Source organism: Mus caroli, chromosome 18, assembly GCF_900094665.2.
Source record: "Mus caroli chromosome 18, CAROLI_EIJ_v1.1, whole genome shotgun sequence".
Classification (NCBI taxonomy): Eukaryota; Metazoa; Chordata; class Mammalia; order Rodentia; family Muridae; genus Mus; species Mus caroli.
The window spans coordinates 64,248,278-64,261,607 of record NC_034587.1 but is presented as its reverse complement, the minus strand read 5'-3'; the positions used below and the strand labels follow the sequence as shown (position 1 = coordinate 64,261,607).

Sequence of the window (13,330 nt, the reverse complement as noted above, 5' to 3'; positions counted from 1 at the left end):
AGTAGATGGCATCAGCAAGTGACTCTGTACTGAAGACTGAGCTGTGCCTGTCATGGCTCATTGTTCCATGATTTTTGATTTTGACTTCCCATAAGATCTGTATACAATAAGATTGAATTTTTCTTTTTAGTTCAATTTTGTTTCCTACATGAAAGCTAAATGTATAGAGATAAAAACTGAAGGATTTGACACATTAACCTTGTGATACTGTATTCTGAGTTATTTAGATAGATTCTTTACTAGGTTTTTTCTTTGTTTGTTTGTTTAGGTTTTTTAGGGCTTTGTTTATTTGGTTTTTTAATGTATATCACTTAGTTTTTCATTTTCTTTTCCAGAGACAGAATGTAGAGAAACACCATGAAAACAGTGCTTTTCAGTTGTGCTTTGTGCTATGTACCTGGGTGCCTCTCTGCTTCTCAGGAGAAGCAAGCTTCAGGGCTCCAAAGGGATTACACAGTTCTCTTCCTCCTCCTCCTCCTCCTCCTCCTCCTCTTCTTCCTGTTCTTCTTCCTCTTCCTCCCTCTCCTCCTTCTTTTTGTTTTCCTTTTAAAAGATTTTTTGAGGGAAAGAGAATGAGACACACACACACAGAGGCCAGCAGGACAGCACACACACACACACACACACACACAGAGAGAGAGAGAGAGAGAGAGAGAGAGAGAGAGAGAGAGAGAGAGAGAGATCCCAGCAGGACGTACCGAATGCCTTGGAACTGGAATCACGAGCTGTTGTGAGCCACCTACATTAACTTTTTACAAATTTTATTCATTTTAGATATTCTAGATGTTAAGGACTATTTTAAAAATAGACACGAAAGGCTAGTGTCCTAAGTGAAATAAGCTGGATATAAAAAGAAATACCATGCTTTCCCTCATTTGAAGGAAAACTGATCGAAATATAAACTGGAGGATAGTAGGGTTAGGCTGTTGGACTCGGTCACTGTGGTCATGTGCCTGTGTGAAAGTTACCATACCAAACCCCATTAATGTGTGCAATTACTGCAGTGTAGTCAAAATACAATAAAGAAAGATATAAATATACTTGGAGGCTGGCAGACCAAAACTGACCTAATTCTGTGAAAACCACTAATAAAAAGTGATGTAAAATGTGAAAAATAGAAGGTATTAAATAAAAAGCAAAATTTACATTCTGACAGTGGCTACAGGCTTGAGGAGGGGCTGCCCAAAGAACAGAAAAGGAGAGAACACATGGGACCGTGGTCTGTACCGTCAGCCCAGCACCAGGACTCATGAGAGAGTACCAGGCGGCTCAGGCACTGCAGGTTTAGAAGATGAATGGAAATCTGAGAATTCTTAATCAGCAGCATTATAATGACTTACTTATTTAAAAAGCTTCTTAGGCACTTAACAATTAGGATGAATTCATTCTACCTATTTTTTAGATTTGAGCCAGTATGCTTATGAAAAAAATATATTAGTAAAAGTATACTTAAGACATATATATATATATATATATATATATATATATATATATATATGTTTTGTTTTTCGAGACAGGGTTTCTCTGTATAGCCCTAGCTGGCTGTCCTGGAACTTACTCTGTAGACCAGGCTGGCCTCGAACTCAGAAATCCGCCTGCCTCTGCCTCCTGAGTGCTGGGATTAAAGGCATACGCCACCACCGCCCAGCAGCAAGACATATTTTATAGACTGGAGGAAAGCCATACCTTTTCCAGTTCTAGTCTTAGTACTTTTGTTTGAGAATATCATAACCTTACTCTCTGCTTTTGGTTTCCAATGTTAATCAACCTTATCTATACATTTCTCATTTTTGTAAATATTGTGACTGTTCTTTTCAACTGAATGACAGGGAGGAAATTGCTAAGATGTTTAACAAGTTTTGAAATTTTGAAACAGAAATATCATAAAACCCATTGTTTATGACAATAGAGACAGACATGAGCCTGTGGTTCAGTGGGATTAGTGATGACTAATTCAGTTAGCAGTGACTGCTTGGCTTTGTTGAAAGAGAAGACAAAGAATTAACTGAGGAAATATGACTGTTCTTTCTCTTTTTAAAATTATGAGAGTGTGTGTGTGTGTGTGTGCGTGTGTGCATGACATGGGCAGAGGACTCCTGTGTAAAGCTGATTGGTTCCTTTACCTTTGCATGAGTTCTAGGATCACCTTTCCCTGCTGAGCCATCTCGCCAAACTGGGATTGCTTTGTTATTGTTAGATGTAGAAGCATGGAACTAAGTAGGATCCTATGTTTGTTCTCATTTTAGTGATAAAGAGCTCTGGATGTGTAACAAATACAAGCCCTTGCTGTTTTATTTGTGCCTCTTGATTGCACTGGAAAGAGAGAGAATATACATAGCTTCACTATAAATACACATGTAGTTCGATTTTTGACTCAGTCTGGGCTCTTTGCTGCTGATTCTAGAGCCACATAAATCTCACACCCAAGTTTAGACATGTGATCCTCTTAGGTAAAGAGGCTGGAGAGATGGCTGAGCAGTGAAGACGCTTGCTCATCTTCCGGAGGATCCAGGCTTATAGTAGTCGTAAGTTATAAGTGTGGCGTTTGTTGGTTTGCTGTGATGAACATCTCATGCAGATACTGATTTACTGTCTTACAGAACACATTCTAGGGCTGGGGGTTTAGTTCAGCAGGAGAGCACTGGGTTTGATCCCCATCTCCAGAAGAAAAAAAAATTAAGGAAATAATTTTGAGTTTGAGTGGGGAATGTTAATTTGGATATGACATAACTGCACCAAAGGCCTGGTCTAAATAGACCTGTGGTGCTATTTAGAGGTGATTGAGTCATGAAGGTGCTACGATGACTTCATCAATGGTTTCGTCCTCTGATGAGATCATAGTTGGATTGGCCGGGAACCAGCAGAGCTGAGCGAGCATGGACTGAAACCCGTGAAGCCGGGCCTCGGTGTTTATCCTTGCTCCTTTGTTTTTCTCTGTACTTTGTCACAGTAAAAAGAGTAACACAGGAACCTTCCTCTAAGAAATATGAGAAGCTAGAGCTACTCCTGACCACCTTTTGTTCTTTTGACTCTACATAGTCTTTTTCCCCCCCTTGATATTCTTTTGTTTGTTTTGAGACAGGGTCTCATTATGTAGCTTTGCCTGACTCACTATTTGGAGCTCACTATGTAGACCAGGCTGGCTTCAAAGTCATAGAGTTCCTTTGGTGTGTACCACGACCCCTTCTTTTGACTATTACAATAAAACAGTATTTTATGGAGCCCAGGCTAGCCTTGACCCTTCTACAGAGTGTAGAATGACCATGAATTCCTGACTTTCCTGTCTCTGCCTACCAAGTGGTAGGATTGATTATAGGCGTGCACTCACCTTACCCAGCTCTCTTTTATTCTTTCTTAGAAATTGTTAAAATATAGGGGTTGGAGAGATGGCTCAGTGGTTAAGAGCATTGACTGCTTTTCCAAAGGTTCAAATCCCAGCAACCACATGGTAGCTCACACCCATCTGTAAGGAGATCTGATGCCCTTTTCCAGAGTGTGAAGACAGCTACAGTGTACTTACTTACATATAATAAATAAATCTTAAAAAACAAGAAAGTGTTAAAATATAACTTTTTTCAACAACTATATTAATGTCTATTTAAGAGAAGTTGACAGCTTTTTACTGCAAGTGAAGAACTTTAAAATGTGACTGCTTGAGCATGGATACATATTAGTTATTTTTAGAATCATAACAGTTTTTGGAATCTTAAGAGGAAATCTTTGCAGTAAAATGAAGGGACAAATCACTTTTCATCGTGTTAAGTTGCATTTCTTACTCACAGTCATCTTGGGACAGGAGGACACAGGCAGTACCTGTGTGCACCATCAGCTCTGCCCTCCTTTCCACCCTCTCCATTCCTGCTTCCCTAGGCCTCTCAAGTGAATGAATTTGGGCTTCAGAACCTAGTAGACGTATGTTTAGAGTCTCCTTGTGGTAACAAAACAAAACAAAAACAAAAATACTTGGAAAGAATTCGGGATTACATTGGAGAATGCATTGGACATGTCAAACATGCATGTGGTGTGATAAATGGTAGCTGGCTGTCCAGTGATTTGTTGCTGGGATAAATACCATGACCAAATACAACTGGGAGAGGAAAGGGTTTGTTTAATCTAACAGGCTACAGTCTATTGTTGAGGAACTCAGGGCAGTAACTTGAGGCAGAAACCATGGAGGAATGTTGCTTACTGGCTTGCTCCCTCTTATACAACCCAGACCCACCGCCTAGGGATTGCAATGCCTGGTATGGAATAGACCCTAGGCAATCAGCAGTTAAGACATAGCCACAGACCAGTCTGTTCAAGGCAAGTCTTCAGCTGAGATGAACTTTTCCCTGGTTACAGTTCTGTCAAGTTGACAGCTGAAATGAATCATGATACTGCTAAAATACCTGAGTTATCAGCACTAGTTAGCAAATCCCTCCCCCCTTTTCATCTCAGGTAGAACTTTGACACGTGTCCTCTCATTTTCTTTCTTCCTTTTTCTAAACTGGAACTCAGTCTTTATTATGTGCATTCCTCCCTCCCTCCCTCTTTTCTTCTTTCTTCTCTCTTTCTCTTCCTTCCTTTCTTCCTTCCTTCCTTTCTTCCTTCCTTTCTTTCTTTCTTTCTTTCTTTCTTTCTTTCTTTCTTTCTTTCGTCACTCTACATACCAATTACAGCCCCTCCTCTCTTTTCCTCCCAATTCCACCACATCCCCCCATTACCATCGCCCCTTCTCAGAGAATGGGAAGTCCTCCATGGGTACCAACCCGCCCCAGCATATCAGGTTGAAGTAGGACTAAGCCATCCTCTCCCACTGAGGCCTGACAAAGCATCCAGCTAGGTGAATGGGATCCAGAGGCAATCAACAGAGTCCAGGACAGCCCCCTCCAATTGTTAGGGATCCCACATGAAGAACAAGCTGTACATCTGCTACAGATGTGTAGGGAGGGGGCCTTGCTCCAGCCTAGCCCCTGCATGTTCGTTGGTTGGCGGCTCAGTCTCTGTGGTCCTCCATGAGCCCAGGTTAGTTGACTCTGTCGGTCTTCTTGTGGTGTGCTTCACCTCTCCTGCTCACTCAGTCCTGTCTCCCACTCTTCCTCAGGACTACCCAAGCTCTGCCTAATACTTGGCTGTGGGTCCTTACAGGATACTGGATGAAGCCTCTCAGGAGACAGTTTTCCTAGGTTGCTGTCTGCAAGCATAGCAGAGTATGGTTCATAGTGTTAGGGGTTGGCTCTCTCTTAGGAGGTGAGACTTTAGTTGGGACAGTCATTGGTCTTTCTCTCAATCTCTGCTCCATCTTTATTCCTGCTCATCTTGTAGACAGGACAGATTTTGGGTTTAAGATTTTGTGGGTGAGTTGGTGTCCCCCTCCCTCCACTGGAAGTCCTGTTTGGCTACAGGAGGTGGCCACCAGTCTCCATATCCTCAGTTGCTAGAAGTCTCAGCTAGGATCACCCCCATGGACTCCTGGGAGTCTCTCCCATCCCAGGTCGCTGGCTCATCCTAAGGATACCCCCTGATTTCCATTCTCTTTCCCAGCCCCCCACACCTGGTCCCCATCCCTGTTCCCCTCCTCACCCCCATCTCCTACCCAGTTCCCTCCCTCCATCCACCGCTGATGTCTGTTTTATTTCTCCTTCTGAGTGAGATTCAAGCATCTTCCCTTAAGCCCTTTTTGTTACTTGGCTTCTTTGGGTCTGTGGACTGTAGCATGGTTGCCCTGTACTTTATGGCTAACGTCCACTTACCAGTGAGTACAAACCATGGGTGTCTTTCTGGATCTGGGTTACCTCACTCAAGATGATTTTTTTTTCTAGTTCCATCCATTTGCCTACAAATTTCATGATGTCTTTGTTTTTAATAGCTGAATAGTATTAACATTATGTAGATATTCTATACTTTCTTTATCCATTCTTCATTTGAGAGACATCTAGGTTGTTTCCAGTTTCTGGCTGTTAAAAATAAAGGTGCTATGAATATAGCTGAGGAAGTGTCGTTGTGGGATGTTAGAGCATCTTTTGGGTATATGCCAATATACCCCGTGGTGTAGCTGGGTCTTGAGGTAGAACTATTTCTAATTTTCAAAGAAACCTCCAAATTGATTTCCAAGGTGGTTGTATACAAGCTTGCGCTCTCACCAGCAATGGAGAAGTGTTCCTATTGTTCCACATCCTTGCCAGCATCTGCTCAGTTGAGTTTTTGACCTTCGCCATTCTGACATGTATACGATGGAATCGCTCTCATTTTCAAATAGGAGCTAATTCTTGTTAGCTTATCTCTGCTGTTGGGTATCTTTTACTGAACCATTTTTTCCACATGATTGTGTGGAGTGTACCTGTGGTCCTCTGGTACACTGAATCTTAGATGACAGCACATCTAAAAGAAAAACTATAGCTGTGTCTATTTTAATGGTACCTAAAACGTGAGTAATAGCCAAATTCCACTTTTTCTCTTCTACAGATCTGTGCTGCTCACCTCCCAACTGAGTCCGAGGCACCCAATCATTATCAGGCAGTATGTCGGGCACTGTTTGCAGAAACCATGGAACTGCATACATTTCTGACCAAAATTAAGAGTGCAAAGGAGGTAGGTACAAGCACTAATATTCATGGACACTAAAATAGGCATCCTGAATTTTCAATATTGTCCACTCTGTGTCTTTTGGTTTGAGCTTTGTTGCTTTCTTCTTTTAAATACAAGGTCTTGCTATATAGCAAAGCTGGCCTTGGACTCATGGTCCTCTTACCTCCGCCTCTCTAATTGAGGACCCCAGGCATGTTCTGCCATATATATATCCTTGACATGTGGATCTACTTTATAAACACAAACTTCCTTCTAAGTAAAGCATCCAAAGTTGGTTTAGTCTGTTTCCTGTGGTACTGGCTTTCCACCCCATTCTGAGTTCTGACTGTTTTGGGACATATTAGTCCCTCCTTCAGGACGTTGTGGGTAAAGTCTCTGTAAGGCCACACTCTCTTCTCATTGTTTAGTTGTTGAAGTAGATTCCATTAAAGACTTAGTGAAGGGTACTGGTCAGGTAATCTGAAGGATTCAGCTATTTTGTTTAGTCACCATTTATTAATGTCTAAAGTTTAAAGTGTTACATTCAAAGAGAACTGCTCTAGTTTATTTGTAGAGTCCTATTGTATATTGCACAAATGGTTATGAAGATTCTCTGAGATCTTACAAAAGACTTGGTGGAGAATCCCCCAAGTGAGAGCTCATTTTCTGTATGACTGGAGTGCAGAGCTGTATAGAGCATTAGGCTAACTGTTTAGGAAGAGACACCTATGGCTATGTGAGCAAAAAGAGAGAAACTGACCTGTTGCCAGAGATGCAAGTTAAGTAAAGTAGGTGATCCCTCACACCAAGTCACACCAAGTCTGTGAAGTCCGCTGTGTGGGTGCAGGTAACAGTTAAGCCTACCTGCTCTACCTGGGTATTGTTCCTAGCAGTGCTGATGACAGGCCAAGGAAACCTGTGCTTTTTAAATGCATGGTGATAAACTGGACTCAAGAGGAAAGTTGTCAGATGAGTGCAAAAAGGGTGGACTGAGTTATTGAAGACCATTATATCTATTTAGATACAGACACAGGCAGTGCTCAGGGCAGAAAGAAGAAAGCCCCCAGGTGAACATCTCAAGCCTGTCCTCACCAGAGCGTCAGAGAGGAGAAAAGATGAAGGTTTGTAAGGTTGTCCCGACCTAACCCTTCCCAGAGCATTTTTTCAGGCTTGTACAGTAAATTAAAGGCGTTTTAAACTCTTTCCAGCACTAACATTCTCAGTAGAGATTGTTGAATTAAAGAGCAGTAAGCATTTTAGCATTGTACTCCACTAGTTCGAAAACCTTTTTACTTTTTGATTAAACTTTGCTTTCTCAAGGTCATTCCTGAGGGGGATGGCTGAGTGAGTGCTCCTCCTGCCTCCATGTGTGCACCTGTGCATTCTTTTCTTTTCTCCTCCTCCTCCTCCTCCTCCTCCTCCTCCTCCTCCTCCTCCTCCTCTTCTTCTTCTTCTTCTTCTTCTTCTTCTTCTTCTTCTTCTTCTTCTTCTTCTTCTTCTTCTTCTTCTTCTTCTTCTTCTTCTTCTTCTTGTTTGTTTTTTGTTTTGAGACAGTGTTTCTCTGCGTAGCCCTGACTGTAGACCAGGATGCCTCGAACTCAGAAATCTGCCTGCCTCTGTTTTCCAAGTGCTGGGATTAAAGGCGTGCGCCACCACTGCCGGGCTGCACACACATTTCAAAAATAAGAAATACATTATGTTATTTGCAGGGGAAAGATGTAGTGAGGAGCTTATCACATATATGGTAAAATAGTTCAGAATCATAGAGACAAGAATCATCTATTCTCTTTTATATAGAGAATTTAGAAGGGAAAGGGGAAAAAGAGACATGAAAATAAATGGAAGCCAAGCATGGTTGCTGTAATTCCAGCACTGGGACAGCTGGGACAAGAAAATTGTTGCAAGTTCAAAGTCAGCCTGGCCTACATTGCTAATACTAGGCCAGCCAAATGGTACAAAGCAAGACCCTGGTGGCTTGTTTTAAATGTCATAATGAAATCCACTGCTTTGTAGTAGTTGTTAAATTTTTTGTTGTTGTTAGTCTCATTGTTTAGCCCTAGCTGACCTGGAACTTGCTCATGTAGGCTACGCCAGCCTTGAGGTCACTGAGACCCTCCTGCCTCTGTCTCTTTCCATGACTGTCTAAATGCTAATTTCTAAAAGTTCCTTTACTGTTGCTGAATGATGGTGTGTTAGTGTCTATTTCTATTCTGTGTCCTCCCTGCTGGGGCCCACTATTGCAGACCTCCAGCATTTCTTTCCTGGATGATAGCCATGGTATCCCACCAGTCTTGTCTTTGTGTCCTCAGATTCCAATTGGAAACTGGAATGATCCTGCAGGAATATAGATGAGAGCACAGCCCTCCTGGCTCAACCCTTCCCAGATCTCAGAGTGCTTAGAGTAGAAGCAAGGGTCTTTAAGGCAGCCTGAAGTTCCTCTAATGTCCAGGAGTAGTTAGGCCAGTGGGAGGAGAAAGGAAAGGGTGTGCACAGGTGATTTCAGAAATGATCATGGCAAGAGAGAGTCCTCCAAACACATCTGAGAATCTGAGTGTAGCCGAGAAGTCTCCATGAACTACCAGCTCCTCCCTCTCAGGACAGGCTAGCTAACATTCCCTTCCCCAGGCTCCTTCCTTGTCTCTGTACTTTCCAAGGCTTCTGTGCAGGCTTCTGGGTGCAGCCATGTCCTGGAACTGCTCTCAGCAGGCTGAGTGGAGGGACTTGGACTCCAGGGTCCCAGTCTTACATTGTAGGGTACTCCTACCTCACCCTCCTTACCACCCTGAAAAGCTGATACAGAAGTGGGAGGACTGAGTTACAGCACCTCAGTTCCCAGACGAGTGGCTTCTCTTTTGGTCGCTTCTCCATCTCACTTTCACCTTTGTTGCTCCCCACCACCACCATCCAAGCAGAGAGCCTCTCCTGTCTCAGTCAGAAACGGGAAGTTAGACTTGCCAAGGCTCATCTAGTAGTCATGAGGCTGTACCAAGGATGGAGTAGTAGGGCTTCATCACGCTGCACTCATTATGCCTTCCTCAGTGCCATGTCAGTCTTAGCTTATGGGCAAAATATGCACAGAGACATTTTAAGTGCACATCCAAACTCTTATACATTTTCATATTTTGTAAGCTTGACTCTCAAATGCATGCCTTGTAAAATTTTTGATTATTATATCCTATTTCAACGTATGTTACATTTTAAATTTGAGACAGGTTTTTACAAAAAAAAGCAGCTCAGTGCTATAAATGTGCCGATTAAATTTGAGACTGCTGAAGGTCTTCATAGAAACCACAGATTTAACTTGTAAATTGGTGAGTTAACTATCCCACCCAATATGGTCATAGCTTGGCAGTAAAAATAAGTGCTTTCTTTTACAATCTAGTGGTAGATGACTCCCATAAAGAAAATGTTTATTCCTGAAAGACAAAAATAAAACAACAAAACCCAACGGTAATAGTTAAATAATGGACAGGGCCGATAATTGAATAATATGAATTACTATTTTCTTTAGGTTGGGAAACTGAAAATTCAGGAAAACTGAAAATTCAAGGTCTGTTCCTGCTATAGAGTGAGTTCAAGGGTCAGCCTAGGAAATTTAGCAAGACCTTATCTGAAAATTAGAAATTAAAATTTAAAAAGGGGGTATAGTTTAATGGGTTCTCAGCACCACAGAAACAACGGAAAACTGTTGCAAGTCCTGTAAAGTAATTTTTATTATCCTAATTTCTGTTTTCTAAGTGATTAAATATATTTAAAAGGACAGATTTCCCCCCTAGGGCATTTTGAGACAGGTGATCTTGTTTTAAAGCAAGGAGTGTCTTTACGTTGTCAGAGCAGTTGCGGAGTTGATATCTCAGGTGGTCTTTTTAGGCCTGTTTCCCTGGCTGCTCCCTACAGTTACCATAAGAATAGGAGGTCTGTCATTGCCGTTGTCTGTCTGTCTGTCTGGTAAACTAGCGTGACTCTTTGGAGAGCAGTAGCCCTAAGTTGTCAGGAGGCGAAGGAGGAGGAGCCATAATGCAGCAGCAGGAATTGCACATGCTCACTCCACAGCCCCTCCCTTTCCTCTGCTGGCCAAGGCACTAAAGTGGAGTGCTACTTGATTTTTATTGGGTTTTTTGTTGGTTTGGTTTGGTTTGGTTTTACTTCTTATTGTAGAATAGTTTTGTACTTGCAGAAGAAAAATTTAAAGCCTCTCCATGCAAAAGCTCAGTTTAGACAATGTTTACCACTTGGAGACCTGTTCTTGTAGCCTGGGTAGCTTGATCTTCCCACTTTGATCCTAGCAAAATTCTGGTTAGTAAACCCCCGTAGCCCTTTGCTTCCCATCTCTCTGTGTAGATAAGAAGAGTGCTTCTGAACCTCAGTAGAGTAGTGGCGATAGAAAGAGTTAGGGTTAGCCTTTGTTTGTTTATTTATGCTTTTTAGAAGACAAGGCATCTTTATGTAGTCCTGGCTGGCCTGTAGACCAGGCTGGCCTTTCATCACCTTGACCCATCAGCCTTTATATCTGAAACAGCAAGTTCTAGTCCAGTAAGAAATCCTGTCTCACAAAATAAGGTAGAAAGTGACGTATGAGAAGCAATGAAGGAGCTTGGAGTTATGGTGAAAGTTGGACAGGATACGGCAACTGTTTCTAGGTAGGCATTCGAGGGAGGGAGGGAGCAGGTACTAGACTTTAAGGAGAACCAGGAACCTAGGTACAGTGATTCCATTCCCAAAGCAGTTACTTAATGTGTGTGCTATGTACAGGTGCTACATTCCATCATTTAGTCCTTGTGAATTCTGTGCTAGATCCTGTCCTAAGGGATTCGTGCACACTCATGCATTTAGTCATCACAGGAGGCCATGTGCTAAGTGCACTTGCTATTTCCTCTTTCCATGAAGGTGAACAGGATGAATTTGGCCCAGCCTCACAGCTCTCTAAGCAGGAGTGTTAGTCTAGGAGTGAGCCAAGCACAATGTGAGACCTCAGAGGGTGCCTGCAGGAGCTAGTCCACGACAGGGGTGCTGAGCAGAGTGAATGGAAGCAGCCCGAGTGAGGCTAGAGGAAAGAGCAGGCAGGGAGACTACAGGAAGGCAGGTCCCTTCAGACTGACAGACCACTGTCAGGAGAGCACTTCATGCGGGGCTCCACAGGGGAAGCCAGGCATCTGAAGTGAGTTGGGCCTTAGTCGCTCCTTTTGAGACTGCTTATACTGCGAATGCTTTCTTTGGCCTCTATGTATGTTTGGGATTCAGACCTTTCAATGAATTTGTTTGGTGTATGTGGATCAGTTCCTCTGTGTTTCGTCAGGTAGTAGGCCTCTGAGTACATGCAGGTCACTTTGTCTCCATGGAGATGCCATGGACCCCCTCTGGGCAGTGACAAAGAGGATGAACTTGCATCCTAGGGATGGTCTTCTCTTTGGTGCTCCTTATGACTAGACTGAAAATAAAGCACTTGCAAAATACAGTTAGAGGACCAAGGAGATAGGCCAGTTAGTAAAGTGCTGACACAACCTGAGAGTAATCCCTGTAGCCCATGCTTAACCCTGGAGGCCTTGGCTCATGAGTTTGTAATTCCAGATGGATCCCTGAGACCAACACAGTAAGCAAGACCTGTCTCAGTAAAACCAAGTGGGTGACTCCTGAGGAGCCTCCGAGTGGTTTGATTGCTGCTCTGCATCACAAATGTACACATGCCAACCTACAGGAGCACACACAGACAAAAAAATGAAATACTACTAGTCTTTATTCAGCTTTCCAGAAATGAAACTGCTTTATTTTAAAAATAGAAATCTCGATGAGTCTGTGTTCATCGGGGAACTTTGGCTAGAGAGTAGGATGAGGGAGGAGGCAAGCTCCAGCTTTCTGTGATTGGTGCTTCCAGGCCAGTGCTAACTAAGGCCTGATCAAGAGGGGCCAGGCTAGAGAACATAGAACCAGGCAGTGCACGCTGTAGGATGGAGGAGAGGAGAAAGTCAGTGCTCCCTTTAGTCCTGGGTTCTCTTCTGAAGGTCTACACGGAGGCTGGAGAAATGGCTGAGCAGTTGAGAGAGCAGCTCCCTCTTTTAGAGGGCCTGAGTTTGGTTTCCAGCACTCACATCTGGTGGCTCAGAACCACCTGTAACTGCAACACCAGGTGGATCTTAAACTGCTAGCCCTATGGACAAACACACCCATGTGCACATATCCACACGTACATATAATTAAAAAGAAAATAGGCCGGGCAAGGTGGCGCACGCCTTTAATCCCAGCACTTGGGAGGCAGAGGCAGGCTGATTTCTGAGTTCGAGGCCAGCCTGGTCTACAAAGTGAGTTCCAGGACAGCCAGAGCTACACAGAGAAACCCTGTCTCGAAAAACCAAAATAAATAAATAAAATAATTCTTTTTAAAAAAGGATAAAGACTATACAGTAAATTAGATAAAAAGCTAGAATTTAGATTTATGATCATCCATCTTTGACCCATAATTCTTTTGTATTCAACAATTTATTTTATTTTTACTGTGCATGTATATAAGGGACCATGTGTATGCAGTGCTTGCAGAGCACAGAGAAGGGCATTAGAGTCTCTGGAACTGGAGGTGCACACAGTTGTGTGCTGCATTCTAGGTGCTCAGAACCAAATGCAGGGCCTCTGCAAGAACCACAAGTGCTGAGCCATCTCTTTAGCCCAAATCCAAAAGTTTTAATCTCATAGATCTCATGAAAGGAGCCTGGAACTACAACTTCTGTGTCTCCCTCGCCCTCCCTTTTTAAAACTTGTTTAGCTGTCTCTCTTCCTGCTTGGGAGATGT

General features: G+C 42.9%; 1 protein-coding gene across 1 annotated transcript in view; it reads left to right on the top strand.

Moving 5' to 3' along the window:
* Spire1 (spire type actin nucleation factor 1) overlaps positions 1-13,330 on the top strand; it is a 127,863-nt gene that overhangs the window by 60,624 nt on the left and 53,909 nt on the right. Inside the window, exon 4 of the mRNA XM_029471821.1 lies at positions 6,421-6,573. Within this exon, the coding sequence (XP_029327681.1) occupies positions 6,421-6,573 (153 nt within the window). The remainder of the gene's footprint in view (positions 1-6,420; positions 6,574-13,330) is intronic.